General features: G+C 36.1%; 1 protein-coding gene and 1 non-coding gene across 4 annotated transcripts in view; both read right to left on the minus strand.

Moving 5' to 3' along the window:
* Window positions 1–26,302, minus strand: part of LOC101738855 (GTPase-activating Rap/Ran-GAP domain-like protein 3) — a 211,135-nt gene that overhangs the window by 31,450 nt on the left and 153,383 nt on the right. For all 3 annotated transcript variants that reach the window (XM_021349488.3, XM_004928558.4, XM_012692545.4), the window contains one exon: window positions 10,842–10,911. In XM_021349488.3, coding sequence (XP_021205163.1) covers window positions 10,842–10,911 — 70 coding nt within the window. The remainder of the gene's footprint in view (window positions 1–10,841; window positions 10,912–26,302) is intronic.
* Mir3218 (microRNA mir-3218) lies at window positions 2,876–2,999 on the minus strand. The gene has a single exon (NR_107502.1). It is a non-coding gene; the product is annotated as a microRNA mir-3218 (primary transcript).

The raw sequence follows: 26,302 nt of genomic DNA on the forward strand, positions 1-26,302 counted from the left end.
AAATAAAAAGACAATTGCTTTTCAAAATAACATTATCTATATATATAAAAATGAATTGCTGTTAGCTAGTCTCGCTAAAACTCGAGAACGGCTGGACCGATTTGGCTAATTTTGGCTTGAATGATTTGTGGAAGTCCAGGGAAGGTTTAAAAGGTAAATCAATATAAAAATGCTCGGAATTAAATAAAAATAACAATTTTGTTTGTCCTTTGATGTGTCCCCCATCGGACGGATTCCTTTTGGCTTTTATTTATCGATTGAGGCACTACGAAGTCTGCCGGGTCAGTTCGTTTTCTAAACAGTAATTCCTAAGTTTTAACTATTAAACAAAACTTGGATAGACTTTGTGAAAAAGGATATGCAAGAGTGTGAGTGCAAGGATGGCGTGTGATAGACCTGAATGGAAAAAGAGGACATGCTGCGCCGACGCCACATAGTGGGGTAAGGGCAAGGAGAAGATTTAACAACATGGACATCAGTTTCATTGAATACGTAGCCCGATACTTTAGTTCAGAATTGCCACACACGAAGAAAGTTTTATGAGGTCAAATAAATATACAATGCCGAGACGAGCACACGACTTATTTGGTGTTAAGTAGTTATGTACAAGAGCCCACAGAAACACGACGTAAATGCCGCCACACGGCTTGAGACATGAAGCGTTAATGTCAATTATATTGTAAAACAGTTGCCTCACCCTTCAAAGCGGAACGCATCAATGATTCACCTATGAAATAGGCAAGGCACCACACCTTTCCATTCTCTCAGCTCTGCGTGAGCGTGACCAAAATGCACCGGACGGCAACGAAATGGCAACAGACAGGGCCCTCGCCTGGACGCAGTCCTAGTTTCCTTAGTGACCGTCTTGATTTTTTCAATTCTTGTCAACTTAAGTTAGTACGGTTTTCGTCGCTACGAATGACTGGCAGACTGGTGCTGTGCCGTGAGGAGTTCAGCAGCTGGTTAATATGTCGGCGGAGCAATATGACTTCCGGGAGACCCACTCTCATCGCGAAACTTTAATACGTTCCGGGTTGAAGGGCGGGTCAGCAATTTTACTATAGAACTGAGCCTTGGAATTCATGGGTCCCATGGTGGCGGCAGTTATCTATGGGCTCCGGTAACTACTTAACATCAGGTGGGTCGTGAGTTTGTTCACGGTATTAAAAAGAAACTTCCTTTCTGAATTAAAAAAATCATTACGTGCTTTTAAGCAATAGAATAGTTATTGTCACAAGGCGTCACAATGCATAGCATTTCTATAACAAAGCGCTGTTAGCGTCTTTACAGGTGAATCATATGAAAATAATTAATTATTTATTGTCATTTAAACAATAGAATATTTCTTGGAAAGTCACTATATTATCAAATGATCGATCATTTCATGGTGTGAAGTGCTTCTTCATAGTCAAGTAATGGGGTATATATAATATACATACATATACATACTCGTATATACAATCATAAGTATAATAATATATTTAACAATGATGTAATAGATACAAACAGGAAATACCGTGTAATATATGCCAACCAGAGATTGGATATCAAAACTCATCAATCATATTGAGAGACTCTAATATTACGTTTTTATTTCAAATCATATTAAAAATTATGAATGTCTACTCCCCTCCGAGGATAACCGCTTTGTAAAAAAAACTCTCATGAATATTTGATTGCTTTTAAGGGCGAGTCACTAATGAAATTTTGCAAGATATCTGTTTCGAGGATACATTCTTCCAAGATTTATGAAAAATAATTTGTTTTTCTTTTATCTCAAATTGTTCTCCGTGAATATTTGCATGTAATTTTAATTATTGTACATGGTCGATGGTAGCTGACGAGCATTTCATCTATATCCCATCTCATGGCTGCGTGGGTTCAGCCAATCTCTTCCCGTAAGGCTCGAAAAGCCCCTAAGCGATTCATTGGAAACTAATAGGCAGTAGCGTTTTCTTATTAGAAAACAGATTTCTTGAAAACAGAAAATTCTACTTCGGCCAGAGCTCATGATTTTACTCAAGGCTGTTTGTCGCTAGAAATAAGCAAAGTGGCAATGATAATTAATCCATGAGTGCTTTTTAGAGCCTACCACTCGGTGGAAAGAAAAATTGAAAATACTGAACTGATAATTATTTTTGAAGTAAAACTTCTTTAGGCGCTTTGAGAGTAAAATTTAACTCGCGATAGATTCGTTACGGCTAGAGAGAAAAGATACAATTTAGGAAGAGCGCGAGTGAGAAAATAGACGGAGCGTCTCGCGAACCACTCCACGGGAATGGGAGGAGGGAGAAAACGAGGTATGTATGTAAATGGTGAAGAGGTCATTTCTCGTATACAAAGCATTCCCTATTACAAGAGAAATGAAGGATGAAAAATGGCAAAAGAAGTTTAAATTCTTTCACGTGCACCATTTTTTACGCTATGTTATTATTCCTATTAGCCACCACTAAAGCTTTCATCGCATCTGATCTCTTTTCATTAAATTTAATCCCATTTAATTCAAGTCTCAAAAAATAAATTTTCATTTCGCACCAAATCATTTTTCAAATGGGAACATAGATACGTATTTAATAATTGAAGATTTTTTTAAACTCAACACTGGCAGCAATGGCATCGCAAGAAGCCAATTTCCTTACTTAAAAAAAAAGAAGAGGACTTAGACACAACACTTTGAAGGCCTTTGCCTACTTTGACAGATAAATTAAAATTACATTAAAATTTACAATTAATTCTGCTCACAGTTTGTTTCATTTGTTGTTTATTAATTTAGTCATAATATAATATTTAAAAAGCTTTCGATGCAGGCATACTCTCATTCATGTTTATGAATTTTCGATGCTTCGTCGTCTGTCAGTTAGGAAAAAACTGGGTCGACCTAAATAATAAGGGTCAGTTCATAGCGCAGAGTCATGCTCAGGAGGGGAGTGATGCCTCGACCATACCTCAACGCTGCTCACTCTGTGTATGACTTGTCTCATATCAAATTATTATGGATCAAAGAGCCTTTGTAAACGAGAACTAAACAACGCGGAGTGACACGACAACCCTCGTCACCATCATAACCTTAATCGCCTATACAAGGCGTCGGATGCGTGCCTACGTTTAGACCTAGTGATATAATATAGAAGACTTTGAATTTTATTACTTTAATCTTGCAAATAACGAAAAAATGAGAATTGAAATAAATCTTTAAAAAAAGTTATCGTACCTCCTTATCCAAAGAGAGACTTTCCACTGTGAATTTAAATATACATAAATGTAAATATAATATATTAAATATAAATTCTAACCGTAAATATAAATTTTATAAAAGAGTCTTTTAAAGAATTACATAAAAATTAAAAACATTGTGTTTTTGGAACGAAGTTCCTTACGGCAGGCTTGGAGGGGATAGGGATTTTGCTGCGCGACCGAACTGAAAAAAATGTGATAGTAAAACCGTAAGAAAAAATCCGTGGAAAAAAGTGCGTGGAATAAAACCGTTAAATGAGACGGTGGAAAAAAGTGCGTGGAATAAAACCGTTAAATGAGACGTGCGCAGGCACGACAGTCGCATACACAAGCGAGTAGTGTATAATACCTTTCTCTTTCTCCTTCTTTCTTTTCGTTCTCTAATCCCTTCTCTCTCTATTTAGTAATTATTTCTATTTCTATGTAATTTTATGTTGTCAACCAAAAATAAAGAGATATATTTTGTTATTTTAATTGATAATTTGAATTACTATTTTTTTTATTTTACGTAATTTATTATTTCCTAAAATACTGAATTTCCTAAATACTTTCCCGTACTTAAATAAAAACTAATCAGCAAAATTTAAGAGAAAAACCAAGAAAACCTACATAAAATTGAGCACCATTTCTTTTTTTGCAATTTGTGTCGATTCTACATTAGCCGTGGGACACCACATTTCTTTTCTTTTTTTTGTTAATTTTACTTTGTAAGAACAGAAAACCGGTCACCGGGAAAAGTATTTGGTAAACTTAATGCCTGTACGACGTAGCAGTGATGACCCTTTAAGGTAGTGTTTGTGAATAAGCATTCCAGATCTATAGATTAATATATATTTGATATAAGATTGAGATAATACGACAAATATTTCGGAGCCGTCGTTCGTGTCTGACATAAAACGTGTTGATTTTTGTTTTAATTAAAACAATTTCATAGTTTTTTTATTGTTTCTAAATAAATCTTAAATTAATTCTACGTATTTTTTTTGTGATCAACAGAATGGATTTCAAAATGCTGCAGTGTGAAAATGGTAATTTTAATGTTTTAATAACATACGACATAGGTACTGCAATATGTAAAATATAATAATTTATTATGTATATTTGATAACAAATTTTATTTATCGTGAAGCTCTGTGTGAGATAGATTTAAGCCTTTTATTTCATGTTTAAGCAAACTAAAAGAGTAATTTACCGAATAGATTAACGTTCCGCGCAAGTTTAGCAGACAAAGTTGTAAAAGCTATGAAAACATAGTAGAAACTTGATGGAGAGGCATTACGGCGAAATGGAAATTGAGAAATGTAGTTCTTATTTCTTGGGTAGTTATTTAAGCGAAAAGCGGCCGTTAGCTTTGAAATCTCATTCGTCACATCCAAGGTTTTGGTGAAAGTTATGATAAAACAAATTTGGAATATGTATATGATCTACCAAAACTTTTTTCTAAAAAAATGTTTTACAAATTGTTATTATTTTATATTATAATCCACTTATTTTATAATATATTTTTGGAGTTTACTCCTTTAGAATCGATTTACATATATAGGCCCGGGGTATGAAAATTATGGGGACCAAAATCGTACTAGCATGTCACACGAAATGCGTTATGCGCCTGATTGGCTCCTGATTGCGTGATGCGTGCGCGCGCCAATCAGGAGCCAACGCGCGGCCGCGTTATCGCAGGTGACGCCGGGCTGCTGCGCCGGCAGTCCGCCACAAAGCCTCGTACTGATCGCGCGTTTCTCTCATTATTGTATTTTCATATATTTGTTAGTCGTTTGTTTTGTGTCTCGTTAATTTGTTAATAATCTGTAGTGTATCGTGTTGTCGTAATATAGAACTATTTCTCGTATTGTTTCGTTTAATTTTTTATATCCAGTAAACTCCAGTCGTGCGTCGGAGCGGACACACACACTTTTTTATTTGTTATTTTATTGCTATTTTCTTTCATGTATTTACGATATTTTGACTCTGTTATAGGTTTTAGTGATTTAAAATCAACATTTTTTCTAGTACTGATTAATATGCATTTATTTTTATACATAAGTCATAAATTAAAACCTTGGACTTTTTATTTATTTCCACACATCTCTTAATCTAATTTTGAATAAGATTTCTTGGCTGCGAGTAACGAATGCTCCTATAAAGTTTGCTACATAACATAACGAACAATGCGGTCTAGCGGAACACCGAAAGACCCTTTCATTAAAGGTGGAGGAGGATTAGCCAGACTTATTGCCACGATTATCCCTTGCAGAGGAGAGATTATTGCTTTTTGTGGGTAAAATCTTCGGGCAAGGCGCCGTTTATTATATTGTTATAAAGTGTCATTTCATTTCACAAGCAAACATTTGTTTAAGTTTAGACGCTGTGATGAAAAACAGGTAACAAAAGTAAAATGCACATTCATTGAGTAAAATATACTTGTTTCGTAATTCTTCTAATATGTATATTGCACATACTATTACGGCACATACGGCGTAAAAACGAAGTTAAATTATTTAAATGCTAAGTCAGTACTTGGACCATTGGAGGGTGATTTGTTAAGCGTAAAACTCGAGCTAGCCACAAAAACTAACTTTTCGTTTCAAAATATTACTTGTATGTTGCCTTAGTTTTAATATAAATAAGGTCATCAGCTGAAACGCAGGAGTGATCGAACTTCTTGAATATTGTTAAAGAGAAATAAACGGCTACTGGTAAGTTGTTTTTCTTCGCCAAGCATAGGCCTATCTTTGTGATTAGGGTAATGAGGTCTTCATGAGCCTGACGTCACGCTTTTTAAAAACAACCCGGGCATAGGTCCTCCGCCATAGATTATATAACATAAACGATATAAGGTCATGGCTGCGTCAAGTAATAGTACGTTGTATAGTAATAAGTACCGGTGATAGGGGATGTGGCGTTACAACACTAGCGATTGTCAACATATTGTTTTTTGTTTCTACTGCGAAATTATCATGCGTTCGTTCCAGTTTGAAGGAAAACAAGCGAAAAGCAATCGAGGTTGCAATCATATTATCAAAGATATTATCTTAATGTGGGCTTCGACGTGCGAGTGTGAATCTCTCAGTTAGCCGCATTTATAGAAAGACGATTTTGATTTTTTTTTTTGTATTTACTGTTGATCTGGACGGTAGAACTAAAGACTCATCCGGCGTTTAGTATTTACTATAGCTCATAGACTGAACGATATTGCATTAGTATATTTCAAAATTTATACAAATCATGGTTTTGGGAAAAGAAAGACTTTCCTTTTCTTGGTAGACCTCATAAATATACAATAAATCGTCGGAGCGACCGGTTCTACGTAAAATTTTCTATCCAAAGGAATATTTTCTCTTTGCATTAGCAGATATGATCAACACGTCTACGTCGTATCTAAGGAAATATCACAATCGTGAATTCCGAAAATTTGTATGGAAATCTACTCCAAAGAAAATATTGCCTTTCCTTGCTTTGAACCACACAAATCGAATTCATAGCTCATTTGAATATTGGACGTTTGGACAAAATTTCAATGTCGAACTTGTTCATGGCTTAGTTCACAGGACTCTCTGTTTCGATATCAACACAATTAACAATAGAATATTCCGACTAATGATCACGAAACCACTTTCCGCTTGAATACATTAATTGGTTCATCAGGTCATGTAAATCAATCAACATCACGACGCTGACAAGTCCTCATTCGTGAGCTAACAATGAGTACAATTACTGTACTGCGGATGTACGGTCTATTGTCAATATTTATTGGATTAGATATTGTTTAATGTAATTAATTGAACTTCGTTATTTAATCCAAATGCGTGTATTCAAATTGTTTTAAAGGAAGATTAATTAATTAATAGATTGGTATTATTATGAAAATGATTTTTTTTTGTGATTTTATAATTATCCCATGGTAGTAGTAAGTAACACGTTGATGTTGACAGGTTGAAGATCTTGAGAATGAACTAAGCTTGCCAATACACATAAAATTGTATGCATCGAAAATTAGCGGCCTACCTAATTACTACGAGTATAGTGGTATTGCAAAAGAAAATACCACTCTTAAAACGAATCCGTAGCCTAAAGGAGATGGCCGGTGTATCCATATCAAACGATCTATGCTGGGGCTCAGATTCCATCGGCAAGTATGAATTTTTTAAGTAAATTATATTATAGTCCTTTACTGGTGGTAGGACCTCTTGTGAGTCCGCGCGGGTAGGTACCACCGCCCTGCCTATTTCTGCCGTGAAGCAGTGATGCGTTTCGGTTTGAAGGGTGGAGCAGCCGTTGTAACTATACTGAGATCTTAGAACTTATATCTCACGGTGGGTGGCGCATTTACGTTGTAGATGTCCATGGGCTCCAGTAACCCCATAACACTAGGTGGGCTGTGAGCTCGTCCACCCATCTAAGCAATAAAAAAAAAACCCACTTGTCGCGCGTTTATGATCGAATGCTATTATGCAAGAATAACATCGCTTTCTTCGGTCTTAAGGTTGATTGATTTCATGATTGGTATTTTGCAATATATAGCGGCAATAAGGTGGGTTGTCTATTGGTTAATCAACTTAACAATAATCACTTAAGACTAAGCGGGCCGTAAACTAGTTCACCCATATATACATACTGGTGGTAGGACCTCTTGTGAGTCCGAACGGGTAGGTACCACCACCCTGCCTATTCCTGCCGTGAGGCAGTAATGCATTTCGGTTTGAAGGGTGGGGCAGTAACTATATTTGAGTATACTTGAGACCTTAGAACTTATATCTCAAGATGGGTGGCGCATTCACGTTGTGGATGTCTATGGGCTCCAGTAAACATTTAACACCAGGTGGGCTGTGAGCTCGTTCACCCATCTGAATCGGCAATAGAAAAAAAACATATGTTTATTATGAAATATTTTGGAACTGGCAATTTATTCCGAACACGTTCATTTTGGCACGTACGCTGATGACACGACGAACGGCAAGTCAGGAATTCGACGAAACCGCATTTTATGAATAAACGTGTTGTGTTGCTATATTTGTAACGGCTTATATTTTCCCAAACGATGGCCGGACCAAATAGCGGAGGAACTGGGGATACCTATCAGCGACGCACTCCACCGGGCTGCAGGGCGGGATCGATGGAGACAGTTGGTTGACGAAATCGGATGGAGTCACGATCCTCAGCAGTGAGGAACCGATCGAAGAGAGATATTTTCGACAACGACGTGTCCGCGAACTGCAATCGCTTTTACTGATGATAGAATACATTGTTATAGTAATCCTACACAGCCTGCTTATTTGTGCTGCGAAGCAGTTAAAATATGTCTTTTGGTTTGAAGTGTAGGATAGCCGTTATATTGAGATTTCGACTTCATATAACCCAAGTTTTTTTATTGTCCTTTTAGGCAGACGAGCATACGGCCCACCTGATGGTGAGTGGTTACAGTCGCCCATGGACTTCAGCAATGCCAGGGGCAGAACCAAGCCGCTGCCTACCGCTTAATACTTTCCACAAGCCTCTTTTGAAGAAGGATATGTCATAGCGCTCGGGAAACACCGTGGAGGGGAGCTCATTCCAAAGCCGGATGGTACGTGGCAAAAAAGAGCTCTGGAAACGCACTGTCGATGAACGCAGCGGTTCCAGATAATATGGATGAACTCGATGGCGGGAGGTGCGATGATAAAAAAGAGATGAGGGATCATCTCAAACAATTCCTCAGAGCACTCCCTATGGAACATACGGTACAAAATACAGAGGGAACCGAAGTCCCTCCGTAGATCCAGAGGTTCCAAACGATCCGTGAGGATAGGATTATCGACAATCCGAACGGCCCTCTTCTGTATGGAGTCAAATGGAAGAGGTTCGTATTTGAGGCCCAGAGATGGGCCCACGCGAGGCCGGACTTGTGCTTGATAAAGCAAAAGTCTTTGTCCAGACGTGAAGTACCGCTTGGCTCTGTTGAGGACTGCCAGCATTTTGGACGCCAACTTCGCTTTGCATTCTAAGTTGACTCCGAAATTGGACATCGCTCGAAATGTCGACCCCAAGTATCCCGATACCCTCGGAAGGTTGCAGTGATACTCCTTAGAATTGCGGCCCCATGACAAAGGGGTCCTTTTTCGCAATGAACGAGTAGTGTAGGACGTCCTCCTGCTAGATGGAACGACGACTTGCGCAAGGCAGCTGACAGTAACTGGATGCGTAGAACCGAAGATCGGGTTCAGTGGCGAACTTTGGGGGAGGCCTATGTCCAGCAGTGGACTGCCGCAGGCTGATGATGATGATGATTATGAAGTATAGTTACCATAAAATGACGGATTTCATGTTTTTGTTAATAATTATATAATAATTATACACTAAGTGTATTCTATGATTCTACATCTATGATAAGAAATAAAAACCGCAGACCGGGCTCAGTGGTGTAGATTGGGAGAGGCCTATGTCCAGCAGTGGACGACTATGGGCTGTTGATGATGATGATGATGATGATGATGATGATAAGAAATATCATTCGAAAGTTTATTATTGTAGAATCTCTAATTTCGTTTTTAATTTCCAACAAAAAAAGTTTTATTTCAAAGTTCATTGACACGACACTGCTGCTATCAGGTGAAACGTGTTTTGTTGTTTAACTAATTCTCGGCGGAATATTTCATTTCATTATTGCGTGTTACGACTTTAATAATTCACTACACACCTCAAGCTCTGTTCTATAATATTTTGATAAAAAATATTTTTATGGTAGAACTAAACTGACGCCGGTATAAAAATAACATCGCTGCAATTTTACAGAGTTTTATATACAGCCATAAAATCTTTGCCGGTTCGCCTTCCACTTGTGAAATATTTTTACAATTTCTTAGCGTAAATAATATTTAATAATATTAAATTTTTTTTAAAGTCGATGGACGTATTACTGTCGATATACGCTTAGCACAGAGAAATGGGTTTGCAGATGCTTTGTTTGAATTTGTTTTGACGAAGAAATAGTATCTATGTATATATTATTTGAATTATAAAAGTGTGAAACAGTGCTTGGGCTAACCTAGCATTTGGCAGTGGTTCCTATAGTCCTGTTTTTACAATGGAACTACATCAAGGTATGTACTAAATTTTATTTTATTAAATTTATCATCAATAAATTTGCTGTAATCCAACTTTTAAATTACATTAAAAATTATCATGATGTCTGTATTAAGCCCCGATATTACTCAGAAATGCAAAAATTAGAGTGATGTTACAAACAATTGCGTATTTTCAAGAAAATGAGCACGGTATATTTTATGTGGCTTTCGTGGAAGAACATAAATTTAAAATAGTTTACCTATTTGCTGCATTTAATTTGTGATCGCTGAGAAAAACAATTAACATATACAGGTACGGTAATTTATATGATTCAGGTGGTTATATTTATCTTTCGATTGTCGATTTTACACATTTGTCAACATTATTGTACATTTTTTTTTATTTCCGTATAGGCAGACGAGCATACGGCCCACCTGATGGTGAATGGTTACCGTCGCTCAGGGACGTCAGCAATGCCAGAGGCAGAATACTCTCCATCAGCCTCGTTTGAATATTGAATAATTACGTAATTTATTTAGTAAATGCTAAAATAATAGTTTTCTTACCTGTTCAACGGAACCATATTGTCGTCTGGAAAAAACGCCGCGTCTTGTTATCAGCTCACTCGCCGACGAGCTGTTGACAAAGATGAGTTGTTAACAATATCGTAAAAAGTAAACTGAAATCCAAAAGTCATTCAAGTTTTGTGTACCGGCCAACTATAGTGGTTGGTTAGCAACTATTTTTCACAATTATCATCTTGTCGAAATCTTCTTACTCGTGCTCCCTAGTATTACCGATGCTAGGTATCACCATACAGTACCTACATCCTTCAAGGCACAAATAATACAACTTAACAAACTAATTATACTTATGTCGTGGAACGTCAGGTCCGAACCGACTTGGCGTATTCGGAAATGGAGGTTGGCAGCATTATGGAAGATGTCAATGTCAGTTGAGTTTGAGCGGGAGTATAACAGTGTCACTTGTTAATTTAACTTCATTTCTAGGCTAAGCCCTGTGATCTCGCCTACACGTTTGATGAAGCCAATATAATTCCATCGAGATTATTAACAACAGGAAAAAACTTAAGCTCACTTTTGCATTGAGCACCGAACGGCTGCCAACGTGGATCCGTGGAACTTGCCGCGTTCCAGTAGTAATCTGTTTTCATCCGATTAATGCGTGTAGATTTTTATTGTTCATTTGTTAAATCGTTCTAAATACACTCTAAGGGTGCACATAATATGTGAATTAATCCAAGATCTATTTACGTTATTAAACATGGACACCATATACTATTTACGTGATAAAAGCCCACACTACCCGCTGTTATATATTTAGTTGTAGTTGGGTCATTCGATCGTAGTCACTGACACCCTAAGAATTCGATTTATTTTATGTATTTAATTTTCTCTTGTATTAAAATAAACATTGTTATGAAAAATACAAAATATTTCTAATTTTTGGCAACATTAAGTCTCATCAATCTTAAGAGAATCCTAAGCAAAAAAGCTAAACTCAGTTGTTAAACGAAGGATGGGGGGAGAGGCAAATGGAACATAGCTGTTTTTCTTTTTTACCTATTTCTAAATAGATTTACCATTAAATATAATCACAAAGCTGAGTTCAGTAGTATCCTGTTTCTTTTGGATATGTCTTTGAAAATAAAGATTAAAGTCATGTCAGTTATCCACTGTGGAACTGACGTTCACGTGACAATCCTAAGGATTGCCGTGACGCTCTGTAGCAAGTGGTGTACTTTGAAGTATTTTGTATGAATTGTCAATATTATTACTTATTTCTGCTCATAATTTATGTTCCGTAGACACGTAACTTTTGTATGAGTAGAATATGTTCTTACGTGAACTGTTTTTACCCTGTAGAGATGTTTTGAAAGTATAAAAGACTTTCATTCGTTATGTCAAATATTCTGAATCGCTTCCTTGGTCTTTGAGATGATCTTATCTTCGCATATCTCTTTAAAACTAACTGATAATCCTTCCAAAAATATATATTCAATATTTAAGTGAAATAGTTATTAAAATGTAACTTATTGCTATCTTACGGTTCGCATCATTGTCGATTTTTATTTATTTATAGCTGGCATATATAGTTGGTTTAATGAAATCATATTATGTTAAGTGATTTCCGTAGACTGTAGACGTGATAAAGTGAATAATGTGGGATGTGAAATCGAAGTTTCAATTATCTTGTATGAAAGATATTCCACCATTAAAACATACCGCATGACTGCTCAGCGGCAGTACTTAGGCATAATGGTAGGATGGTATACGAATAAATACGCCGGTTTATTTTAGCCTCCTATTATTTCTTGTTCATTAAAATTTGCGACAATTTCATTAAAATTCAAGAAGACGTGTATCCCTCGAACCGTGCATTTTAATTTTTACTTGACATTATTAGGCTCAGCTGTTTTCTTGATCGTGAAGCTTCCAATAATTTGGAGTGCACTGGTCCCGCGTGACCTCTTGGGCTCGTTCAAATATTGCTTACAACGGTACGTGACAAGCCAGATGGTGCTCGATACCACTCGTAATTCAAAAAAGAGAAAACGCCCACCGACTTAGCACTTTTCAACACCTTTCTTTAATTATTGATGTACTCTATCGAATATACATTTGTATGAAATGATACATATAATTTATTCATAAAGTATTACACACAAGGTCGCACATTCTAGCACAATTTAGGGGTGACCTGTGTCCAACGTCGGACTTCTGTAGGCTGATGATGAAGATGAATGTCATACTGTGGTTAGTTAGATATGAATGTCGTGGTTAATGATAAGTAGTTTGTGCACATATTTGACTTCCTTTTTAATACACTGCGTGAACTAAGGCTGTTCGAATCGACTTTTATTGATCGTCGTTTTGTCATAACATATCGAGGGGTGAAAGGCTATTTGGTATAAGCGATATTTCGCTTAATACGCGTCATTTATCTTTGTAATTAAAAGTACGTTTTATTTGGTATTAGCATCAGGAGTTCGATGTACTAACTTTAATTAAGTTTACTCTATACAAATTGCAGAAGACTTTTTTGTTATGATATTTTTTTCTAAAATTTAAACTGTAAATGGCTCTTCTGTAAAGTTGCAAAAATGTTGCTTACACCCATCCTTTCACCCGTCGGTATTTAGTAAAATCTATGGTACTGAACTTTACAGTGTAAATTCACTTCTAATTGTGGTGTGGCTGCAAAATTTGGTAATCGTACGTATTTCCCGTGGCATTACAGTAAATATTATTGTGGTACCATCCAATTGATGATGAATTTGCAAGAAAGACCCGTGATTGGTCCATCGAGGTTTTTTTTTTTTTTATTGCCTAGATGGATGGACGAGCTCACAGCCCACCTGGTTTATTGGTGGGGAAAATTTCTTTAAGGTCTATATATAAGCCCACGGATCTATCTTTCCGTAAACGTAATAGTGATATATATTAAATAATAATTTACCTTTAAAAAAAGGTAAAAAAATTGTTCCACATTTTCACGCTCTAATGTTATTCCTTTAGTTAATAATCCTTACACGGAATAAATTAATAATCCGAAATATCAGGAACGATTTTTTTTGTACAATTATTTTTAAAGCATTGATTTTCGTGCTAATAAAATAAAGTTTTTTGGAACGAAGTTCCTAAGGGGACGATGCGGAGGGGTACCCAAACCGGGAAAAACGTCCGTAACGTAGGATTTTTATTAGTAATGCACACAGTGTACGACTTAACTTTGTAATAACGTACAAAAATAACATATTTTGTTATCATTCATTGACCACGATCTCAGAGCGTTCGTTTGCGCAATACACTAACTCTTATGCAAACAACCGTGAATGAAGTGTACCACAATAAGTTCGCACGTTACCGAATGACCGTGGGTTGTTGCGAAACCTCTAGGAAAACCTGCAGTTTTATTTTCTTAATAGAACTTTAAATTAATATTTTTTTAGTTAATAAGGAACTTCGTTCCTATCCGGTGTCCCACGACACCACACATATTTTTATTGTAATTCGAGAAGACATGTTTCAATGTTCAAATATTTAGTAAATATAAATTGAAATCCAAAGTTTAGACGATGTACGATTTTGCCGAGATGGAGTTTTGTACGTTCAATTGTATAGGCTCTTTGTATAATCAGGGGAAAGTGGCCTCTTGCGAACGGAAGTAAGTCGGAGGCTTTACTTTATTTACGAGGGTCGACATCTACGGAAGCTATCCGAGGTCGACTTGAGTGTTGTCGGTTTCTTCTGCTTTCGAGTGCAGTTTTGAAATCACTAAATTCGTGAAACCCCTTTCTGAATTCCGTTTCTTAGCGAGCAGTAAACAGTAAGTTACTTTTAAACGAATGTTTGGCATATATTTTAGGTGCTTATCTATATATTAATACGTGAAGCAAAAACTTTGTATCCCTTTTTACGAAAATTGCGCGGGCGGAGGAGTATGAAATTTTCCACACTTATAGAGAATATAGAGAAGAAGTGCACAATGCAAATTTTTTTTTTTAAATAATGCGTAAAGTATACGTTAAATCAGTAAAGAAAACATTACACACACTACATACCATGTATTTGACGCACGCATGCATACTATTTATTGTCAAACTTTTGTTCTTTACGTCTGTGGTCAAATTGAGAACGGATTAAATATTGTTTGTCTTTATTAATATTTTTTTATAGTGTAGCCTTGGCGAAATTTGTGATAATAGCAGTATAAAATACAATCATAATAGTGTAAAAACTTACAATTCCAATTAATTATAGTCGAATTTCGACTACTGCGGGACCTCTAGTTTATTATAATAACACAACGATAATGAAAAATCGTCATTTAAATTACATGCGTATTTTAACATAATGATATAAAAGAGAAAAGGAGTTGGATTTAAAAAACCAAAACATATGAATTAATAACTTATTAATTACAATTCTGCTTTTTTTCGTTGCAAGGATATGCGGTTACAATGTTTATGTTTATCGATCTAAAGATCAACGGCGGATCCAGGGGGGGGGGTCATGACCCCCATGACCCCCCCCCCCCCTGAGCTAGTTCCAGGACTTGAACTAACTTGGACTAATTGAAGAACATGATGATTTATTTATTATCTATTGTTATCAAAATTAAATTATAAGTTCTTAACTTGCCCACGACTATGTGACCCCCTCCTGGCGCCAAAGCTGGATCCGCCCTTGCTAAAGATTAAGTTATATACAAGAGCACAAGGTTTCATTTTGTATCGAGATTAGATTTTCTCACAAAGTTTATTTACAGCTTTTACGTGCGATGATAGCACTTAAAATATCGATTACAAAAATCTATTAGTAATAGGGTAATATAAACGGTTTATAGTCTGTGCGTGATGTCTATGGGAAACGACGACACAAAAGCGAACATAACACGAAACTCAGTAGGGCAGTCATATCATGATCTTTACTCCTATATTTATAGGTTCGGCCAGCGTGGCTACGATATTAACACTAACAGCCCTCGTGACGCGATATTACTGTGATTTTAACGCGTAACAATGATCCCCACTGCGCCGCCTTATGTTATTAACTCTATAAATAATTATATTTGTTTCATAGGGCGAAGGTTTTGCGAAGCCTGGCAGCAGGGCGTATTATGATTGGTACGTTATACCACAATAAATTATTTGTATAATTAAAACTTAAGACATGGTATTTATGAAATTCACATGCAAATGGTAAATTATTAGGAGATGTATGGAAATGGTAGTGCAAGGTAGAGGGGGAAGAGGTCGACCGAAGAAGACATGGATGGAGTGTGACGATATGAGAGAGAGAGGAGTGAGTGTTGAGATGACGGCTGATAGAAGAAAATGGAAGAGAAAAATTGGCTGTGCCGACCCCACCTAGTGGGATAAGGTGGAAAAAAGAAGAAATGGTAAATTATTAATTTCGTATGCTATTTTCGATTAGCCGAACAAAGCACTTCTTTTTTATTAAGATATAAGTGCGTTTCCTGATATAAGTGCGTTTCCAGATATAAGTGAGTTTCCAGAGGTATTTTTTGCCACGTACCATCCGGCTATGGAATGAGCTCCCCTCCACGGTGTTTCCCAAGCGCTATGACATGTCCTTCTTCAAACGAGGCTTGTGGAGAGTATTAAGCGGTAGGCAGCGGCTTGGCTCTGCCCCTGGCATTGCTGAAGTCCATGGGCGACGGTAACCACTCACCATCAGGTGGGCCGTATGCTCGTCTGCCTACAAGGGCTATAAATTTTTTTTACCGATACTACGTCCTTAAACAGAATGTTTGTTTCGTGATCGAGGTCGCATCACCGTCTAGTTATACAAGGGCTTACCACGTCCAATTACTTTGATACGTACTTGTACCGAAGGAATCCGACGATAAAGTGCCACCACTATGGCTACTACGTGAATACGGCAGAACATACGTGTGATTTTGTAACCATACTGAGATCTTAGAACTTATATCTCAAGGTGGGTGACGCATTTAAGTTGTAGATGTCTATGGGCTCCAGTAACCACTCAACACCAGGTGGGCTGTGAGCTCGTCCACCCATGTAAGCAAAAAAAAATTAAAAGATAATTAATTTCAATATATATCACTGTTACTTACAATATCAGATTTGGTCCTCTAAGCTTACAAATCAAGTAACCTTAGAGGACCAAATCTGCCACGCTGCATCCTCTACTCCTTTTTCCCTCTATTTTATTATATTATTTCTAAGGTCTCAGTATAGTTACAACGGCTGCCCCACCCTTCAAACCGAAACGCATTACTGCTTCACGGCAGACATAGGCAGGGTGGTGCGGATTCCCAAGAGGTCCTACTACCAGTAATTACGCAAATTATAACTTTGCGGGATTTAATTAGAACTTTGCGGTTCGTTTGATTACACGATGTTATTCCTTCACCGTGGAAGTCAACCGTGAACAGTTGTTAAGCACATATTCATTAGAAAAATTGGTACCCGCCTGAGATTCGAACACCGGTGCATCGCTCAACACGAATGCACCGGACGTCTTATTCTTTAGGCCACGACGATTTCAAAACATTTATGGAGTTCTTACAAATTTATTTTAAAATTATAATAGTAATATCACATTTAGCAAAATAAGCACGTTTCGAATCAACATAAATCGTAAATACGGTCGATTGAACGAACAACAAAATTTAATAGACTTTTCTTGTTGATATCCTGTTGTGAGAATGGTTTGTAACATAAGTAATTTAGTCTTTCCACGAATAGCGTTTAGCATTGAATTATAGCTCCTTTTACGATATTGAGAAGGCAGATCTGATCTTGGCAGGTTAAATTCAACAAAAGCTTCTCATGTGTACACAACAATATTATTAGTTGGTAGGCAGCGGCTTGGCTCTGCCTCTGGCATTGCTGAAGTGCATGGGCGACGGTAACCACTCACCATCAGGTGGGCCGTATGCTCGTATGTCTACAAGGGCAATAAAAAAAATAGTTGTGCTATCAGCAGACTACGGCAAATCATTTACTCTTTCAATGAATCTCAATGAGCATCCGTGGTGCCTAATTTAGTGTTGAAATCCTACAGTAGTTATTAATTACTCTTTAATAAATAGGCAAATATAAAACAGTTCAGTAGCTTTTCTGTAGTTTTGTTTGATATTGTTGTTTTTAACTTGCCAAGTATTGATGAACTTATTAATGTTATCAGAAAACTAAATGGAAGATATAAAAATTTTCGCGCATTAAAGACGAATAATCAATTATAATCTAAAAGAGAAACTCAAAATGAAAAACTCTAAATGAATCCAAATTTTGAGATGTCCGTGGATTAGGGCCCAGTTTCGACCAAATTTTGAAAATTATTGTTCTTTCTTGGAGACCAGTACTTCTATTTTTACACCTATGTATTCAAGACCGACCACGTTGAAGTCATCACATCTTCGTAATGCCTCTTGAGGATGACCTTCCATGCCAATACTTCTGTTCCACCCATCAAACTGGAAGACATGACTCTTTCGCGGCAGAAATGGCGGTAGGATGCTGTAACTCACCCATGCGGGGTTACCAAACACGATACTATGAGTAAAGCTGCTGCTTTGATGTTATGTGTCAAAGTGGGTAATTGTTTTTTGTTATGATATAAACAGGATCATAATATTATACCACCAGACGCCTGCAGACTCACACCGAATCATTTGTGGATTCTGCCAAGACGCTACGTTTTATTATAGTTCGCTTGATATTAATATATTGATAGATCATATATGGAACAATATTTTATGTCTGTACTGATACGTGTCTGCAGTTTATTATGCCTTAAGGTATAAATGAAGCTTATACGGAAAAATTATGAATATTTTAAATATTGAAAGTAAAGATTGATCGTACATAATATTACGCTATTGCTGATGAAGTTTTACTGGAGTCAATGAAGAAAGAGACTTTTTTTTTTTAAATAGTATGGTATATTATAATTCTATAAGAGTTTGTTTATATAAGATGTAATTATAGGTTTAAAAAATTAAAAGCTCTGAAGTTGTAGAATTAAATTGAGACTCATGTGTCAAGGTGGGTTGCCACATTCACGTGGTGAAGTCTACGAGCAACTCGATAAATAACACATTAACATTCTATGAACCCCTTATCAACGCAATAAAACGCATGAATATTTACGCCATATTTATTATTAAACATTTGCTGTACATAAAATGATAATTTTAATCACCGAAAAATTGAATATGTTTCAACTTGATTGTGATATAATAAAATTGAAAACTCTGCAAACATGTAAAATAAGTTCCTAAAGTCTAATCGTCAGGAATAAGCCGAGTTAATGGCCGAAATGATTATGTCGATTTAGCGAAATACGGTTCGTTCCAAGGATCATTTTGTTACATCGCGTCTGTCTGGGAAAGTAAATATTTAAACTGAGCGAAGAATGTTTGTCTGAAAAGTCTAAAAAATCTTTATTAAAATTTAGTGTCCCACTTTTTGTTATGAAATTAGTATTGGCTTCTTATTGCTTTAGAACGCAGGCGGGAGGATGGCTCATCTGGTGATGAGCATTCGGTAAATGCCCAAAAAGAACTTAATGGTACGGATACATGATTAATACTCCCAAAGGCTCTCGTCTGTATGGTCTCAAATGGAAAAATTAAAAGTAATTGATCCTGCTCACGAGATAAGAATACCCACATTCGGCTCCAGAACGCTAAACATATTCACTTCCACCAGTAATCGAACGCGAGACACATGGTACTTGGCACAGCGCTCAGGTTCACTAACCACCATACCTGCAAGGCGATTTAAAGTATTCAGGTACTTTAAGAGTGATGTGCCTTAGACACGCGCTCCGCTAGTTTAGTAATGGGTCTGGGAATGTTAGGCCGAGAATAAAAACACGCTTCGTTTATTTTTTACATAAACTCATTTGTAGACTTCAAAAAATATACTACTTAGTGGTACATTTTGTTTATTTATATTTTATTTTATATTTCTTAGACGGGTGAACGCTCATAGCCCACCTGGTATTAAATTGTTATTGGAGCCCATAGACAGAAGCAACATTAAAACCGCAACCCATCTTGAGACATGAGTTCTAATCCATTGTGGTCTTTGGCAATTTTTGAAATCGCCAAAAGATTTTTGAATTTGAATAAAAGAAAGTTTTGCTATATTTTTGTCTGTTAATTATAAATACTGACTTATTTGCAAGTATATTTTTTTTTCAATTAATTATTCGATTATGTCACAGTTTACGCGGTCGACGAAATATTAACTATATGATGAAATGAACAATGCAAATTGGCCATTGGTAAGTTTACAGCTTACATTATTTTAATATTAGACACGTTTCAATCATAGCTACTTAATAATACCATCTTCATTAGCTTGCTTAGTTTTCCAAACAATTATTAACAAATAGTTACCCTTTTACCGCACAGAACATATTAGAAATCTTATTACTATTCAAAATGAAAAATAAACTTTCCTATTTCATGACATCTGAAACAGAAACACAAAAGACATCGTAAACAATATTTAAACTACTTCAAAGCGAAACATAGTAGTCTGAATATTAAATGTCAACGGCAACTACTGCAATAACAACAGCAACACTTGAAACTTTTGTTTCGTGTTTATGCAATGGCAACATTGGTAAAAAACTGGTCTCCCAGCAGGTATAAGAACGTTAAGTTCAAGGGAACCAATTTTTTCTGTAATTGTATAAATATTAATGCTGCATTCTAAAACAGCAATAGAAGAACTCTAGACCAGAGCGGGTATACTTACACCGCCCGATATTTTAAATTTTGAATTCGAAATCTTGAAGAAATAAGTTTATTTTTAGAAGTTTGTAAATTTATGGTAAATTGTCATTGCAATAATAAGCCTTACGGTTTAATATCGCGTTTTTTATTTTACTTCAGGACACAGGACTTCAACACCAGGTGGGCTGTGTAAAAAATTGCTACCGGTGGTAGGACTCATATCTCAAGGTGGGTTTACGGCATTTACTTTGTCGATGTCTATGGGCTTCGGTGACCACTTAACACCAGGAGGACCGTGAGCTCCTCCACCCTTCTAATTAGTAAAAAAATGTAATGAAATTATTGCTGGCTCTGAGGTTGGGTTGCGCAATGCGTTCATAAATAGAGGTTCAACAGGAAATTCTTCTCTATTTACACGAGACCGAACTTTCGCAAAGTAAAGAATAAAGGCTCTCGATGTCGTTTTAATTAGTACTTAGTCGGTTCGTTGTCAGAGCGATTACAGAGGAAATTTCTTTATGGCCCAGCCTATATACCGAGCTAATGAAAAAACTTTTAACGTTTAACTAATTCGTTATTTAAAGTGCTGTTTTTGAACGAAATAAGTAAAGAAAGAAGCGTCTTCGGCGAGCACACAGGAGCGAATATGAATCTTTTCTTTTTAAAAAGAACATGATATTTTATTACAAAAAATTTAATCTAAACACGATTATGAGTTAAAGTAGCTTCTTGTTGGCGTATATAATAACGTAGGTATGTAATACATACATATGTACATACCCTTATTATGAATAAACTTAAATCTCGCTTTTCAAATCTTAACAAACGATTTTTATGCTTTCATTTCAGTTCTAAATATATATTAAATGAATGCCAATTTACGGAAATGAATATAAAAATAAGAACACAAAAATGAATTCAATAAAATCATACGTTTTCAATTTCACCATAACGTTTCACATGATTTCAGTTCCAGTTGAATTCAGTTAGCATTTTATTTCGACGTCGTCAAGAGCTCTCTACACCGCGGTGTTTGAAAACAGCTTTATATTGCAGAGCATTTCAACTGATTCACGGAATACGTGAAACAAGTTAAAGCCAATTATAACTTTACTCTTATACCGTACAGAATGTACCTTTTCGACGTATATATGTACGGCATATGTAATATAATATCTTTTGATTTGTATAATGAGTAGAAAAATATTTAACGTGTACCGATTTAATGGCTATATTTACTGACCACATTTTAACCGCTCAATATCAAGTTTTATTAAGGTCATTACACTTGATTTATTTATTTTATTTATTATTTATTTATTTATTTATGTACACACAAAAAAGAAGGCATAGTACAGAGTAATAGGAAAATTATGTACAAAGGCACTGCTTATTTCTTTAAGAAATCTCTTCCAGCAGACCTGCGAGAGGATTATGAGAATAATAATTAAAAGTGATTGAAGAACAGCTAAAATAACAAATACAACATGAGATCAGTATATACGAAGAGTATAGAACACTGATCATTCGGTTGATGAGAGATAGAATTGTTATAGATTTTATATTATATATTATTAAACATATGATAAAAATAAATCGTTTCTCGTGCCGGAACAGGAATGAATTACCAAACTAAACTAAACGCAAGACAAAATCAGTTTTGATTAAATATTTTTAATAGTTAGACAGAGAAAGTAGTATACCTTTTTCTACTCCGTTTATCAACTGTTTTGTTCTTTAGTTCATGTTAACCAGCAACAGTATTGTTAATTAAAAAAAATTGGAAAAGTGGTTTTTTCCCGCCTTCCAAAACTAATTAAAACATAAAAATAAAAATAATGAAAACATAAAAATAAAAATATATAATACGATCATCGACGAGTTTCGACCATTGAGCAGAGACTAGTAAAGTGTTATTTATTTATTTTATTTAATATACTTTGTACACACGGCTGTTAGAAGAAACACGACAACAAGGATACAGAGTACATGGGCACTACTTATTTCATGTTGAAATCTCTTCCAGTAGGCCCGCAGAAGGAAACAAGAATTAGGAACACAAACCTAGTGCATACAGTAAACATTACATATAATAATATATACATATTACAAGATACAAAACAATACACATGCATATACTTACTTTATAATATAATACATTATACAAATATATATACTTTTGTTAAGTATAGTAAGGGTAAATAGTGTTCTTTAACAGATTATTTTATTTTAAAAAGTGTACATTTGCTGAACTCTCTTATGCAAAATAGTTGCTACCAAATGCATCCCGCTATATCTCGTAGATCGCGTGCGACTTGAGATTTGTTTTGTAATTGTGGACTCCTTATATGTGAAATAATTGAAAATTATACATAGCATATTAATTGACAAGAAAACATATAATGCTATACTCGAATTGAAAGTTATAAGGGTCTCAAATACATAAAAAAATTAAGAACATATTTTGAGATAATCATTCTCTGACGCAGATAATGAGATACTATACTAGAATAACATAAAGGACATTATTGATAAAAAACTTTATATAATAAATTGGTCACGTTTTTTGATCATGAGATCGAAAAACACACTTGCTTGTAATTAGATTGCAAGTTTGAAGTTGTCGTGGCCTAACGGATAAGACGTCCGGTGCATTCGTGTTAAGTGATGCACCGATGTTCGAATGTTAGACGGATACCAATTTTTCTAATGAAATATGTACTCAACAAATGTTCACGATTGACTTCCACGATGAAGGAATAACATCGTGTAATAAAAATCAAACCCGCAAAATTATAATTTGCGTAATTACTGGTGGACTGGACCTCTTGTGAGTCTGCGCGGGTGGGCACCACCACCCTGCCTGTTTCTACCGAGAAGCAGTAATGCGTTTCGGTTTGAAGGGTGGGGCAGCCGTTGTAACTCTACTGAGACCTTAGAACTTATATCTCAAGATGGGTGGCGCATTTACGTTGTGGATTTCTATGGGCTCCAGTAACCACTTAACACCAGGTGCGGTGTGAGCTCGTCCACCCATCAAAACAATATAAATAAAAAAAACATATGGTGGTATCCTAGACTTTTTTTAAATCCCGAATGACTACTGACAGTTAATTATCATTGACGCGAACCGCTGGTCTTGCTAGGGTCAGTGTTAGCAACTTCGCCAGGTTTGAGCCCCATGAGCTCACCTACTCGTCCGGTAACGCTGATATAGCCTCTCAAGGCTATCAGCATAGGAAGGAAAAAAGAATAATATTGAAATATCTAATATCCAAATACTTTTTTGACCATCACCTAAACACTAATGTTTTCATTGTTTTGATGAAGCTCTGGCAATAATCTTCTAATAAAGTATTGAAAGCTTTTTCATAATAGCGATATCATTAAAATAATTTCGCATTAATTTCCAAATATCACCCCAAGTGTATTATTATCTATGGCTTCAAGAAAACTAATGTGCACTGAGACTTAATAAGTAATGTTCTGCTTCAAAATTTAATTTAAATATAAAAAAAAATACTCATATTATTTTCTAAAATTGAACCGAAAGCTAAGCAGTCAAGTCACATTCAAGTCTCGTGTGCAATTTCAAGTATGAGATTTTAAGAAAAAGGTAGAATTAAATTATAGTATGTTTATCTATATGTATCTTAATATGTGAAGCAAAAACTTTGTACCCCTTTTTACGAAAATTGCGCAGACGGAGGAGTATGAAATTCACCGATAATACAGTACACGAACGTTTTATCCAATTCAGTAAAAAAAAAAAAAAACTTAACTAGATAAACCTGTTCAAATTTAAACAAACCTACCTACTGTGAAGTTAACATTACAATAGGAAATCTCCTGACGGAACCGTAACTTCTAATGGAAACGTCAATAAGGATCGGGTTGTTCATTTGACAGAGGCGTGGACAGGACGGGCTCAGTATTAACAAATTGAATCGATCCAAATTGGTTGCCCCCATGTCAAACGTGACTCGCATGTATATAAGCTTGCAGCTCGGAGCGTACCGTGTTCTTTGTCCTAGTTAAAATGTTTACTAAAGATGTATGACCGTTATCTATTGAATACATGTAACACGTGCCGTGAGTCATATGACCTATGTTTGACATTCGCACAGCCTAGGAATTAACTATACGACCTTTGCGATTAACGTGTAACCGATTATAAATTTGTCCTACGACTAAATTTGATTTAATAACAGCTGGTGGTAGGACCTCTTGTGAGTCCGCGCGGTTAGGTACCACCACCCTGCCTATTTCTGCCGTGAAGCAGTAATGTGTTTCGGTTTGAAGGGTGGGGCAGCCGTTGTAACTATACTTGAGACCTTAGAACTTATATCTCAAGGTGGGTGGCGCATTTACGTTGTTGATGTCTATGGGCTCCGGTAACCACTTCACACCAGGTGGGCTATGAGCTCGTCCACCCACCTAAGCAATAAAAAAAAATAAAAAAATGTCTACAATATGCTTGACGTGGCATGTTGTCGTAGTAGCTTGGTATTTTTTTTAATGATGATTTCTTTAAATTCTACAGCATAATCAGGAGAGGTTGGCGTTAAATGCGACACAAAACTTTAAAACCTTTTACCTGAAGTTTCATATACTTCAGTAGCACCTGTAGCGGTAGCGGTTAAAATATTAAATTATTATAATAAATATTATTAATAAAATTTTACTAGTTTATGAAGCTTGAAAACGCATAGAAAACAAACAAACACATAAGGTCAGAAACCTATATAATTTATTTGCATGTATTATAAATGTTCAAGCGCTAGGTTTTCTCTCTTTTTTTTTATATTGCCCTGATGTGTGGACGAGCTCACAGCCCACCTGGTTTGAAGTGGTTACTGGAACCCATAGACATCTACAACGTAAATGCGCCACACACCTTGAGATATAAGTTCTAAGGTCTCAGTATAGTTGCAACGGCTGCCCTACCCTTCAAACCGAAACGCATTACTGCTTCACGGCAGAAATAGGCGGGGCGGTGGTACCTACCCACGCGGACTCACAAGAGGTCCTACCACCAGTAATTACGCAAATTAGAATTTTAAAGTTTAGGAATCTTTTCAGATAAGACTTTAATATATTGCCCAATTGACATCTGTGATGTTTTACAAATATAATAGTCATAATATAAATATGCATGTATAAACTAAAAAGCACGTTTAATTAACAAATCGGATTAATATTTAATTTTTTTTTTCTCTTCTTTATACTAGTCAGAATACTGAAGCGAACAATTGTATTGTTATCGGTCCTTGATGGGTTTGTAAATTATAAAGTTAATCTGCCGTCTTTAAGTTACGCATTTGAATCCGGATTTAAAGTCGTCGTGGCCTAAAGGATAAGATGTCTGGTCTATTCGTATCTAACGATGCACCGATGTTTGGGTCCCGCAGGCGGGTACCAATTTTTTTAGTGAAATAGGTACTTAACAAATGTTCACGATTAACTTCCACGGTGAAGGAATAACGGAAAGAATCGTGTAATAAAAATCAAACCCGAAAAATTATAATTTGGGTAATTACTGGTGGTAGGAGCTAAGTGAGTCCGCGCGAGTAGGTACCACCACCCTCCCTATTTCAGCCATGAAGCAGTAATGCGTTTCGGTTTGAAGGGTGGGGTAGCCGTTGTAATTATACTGAGACCTTAGAACTCTCAATGTGGTTGGCGGCATTTACGTTGTAGATGCCTATGGGCTCTGGTAATCACTTAACACCAAGTGGGTTGTGAGCTCGTCCACCCACCTATG

This window comes from Bombyx mori, chromosome 15, assembly GCF_030269925.1.
Source record: "Bombyx mori chromosome 15, ASM3026992v2".
NCBI classification, from domain to species: Eukaryota; Metazoa; Arthropoda; class Insecta; order Lepidoptera; family Bombycidae; genus Bombyx; species Bombyx mori.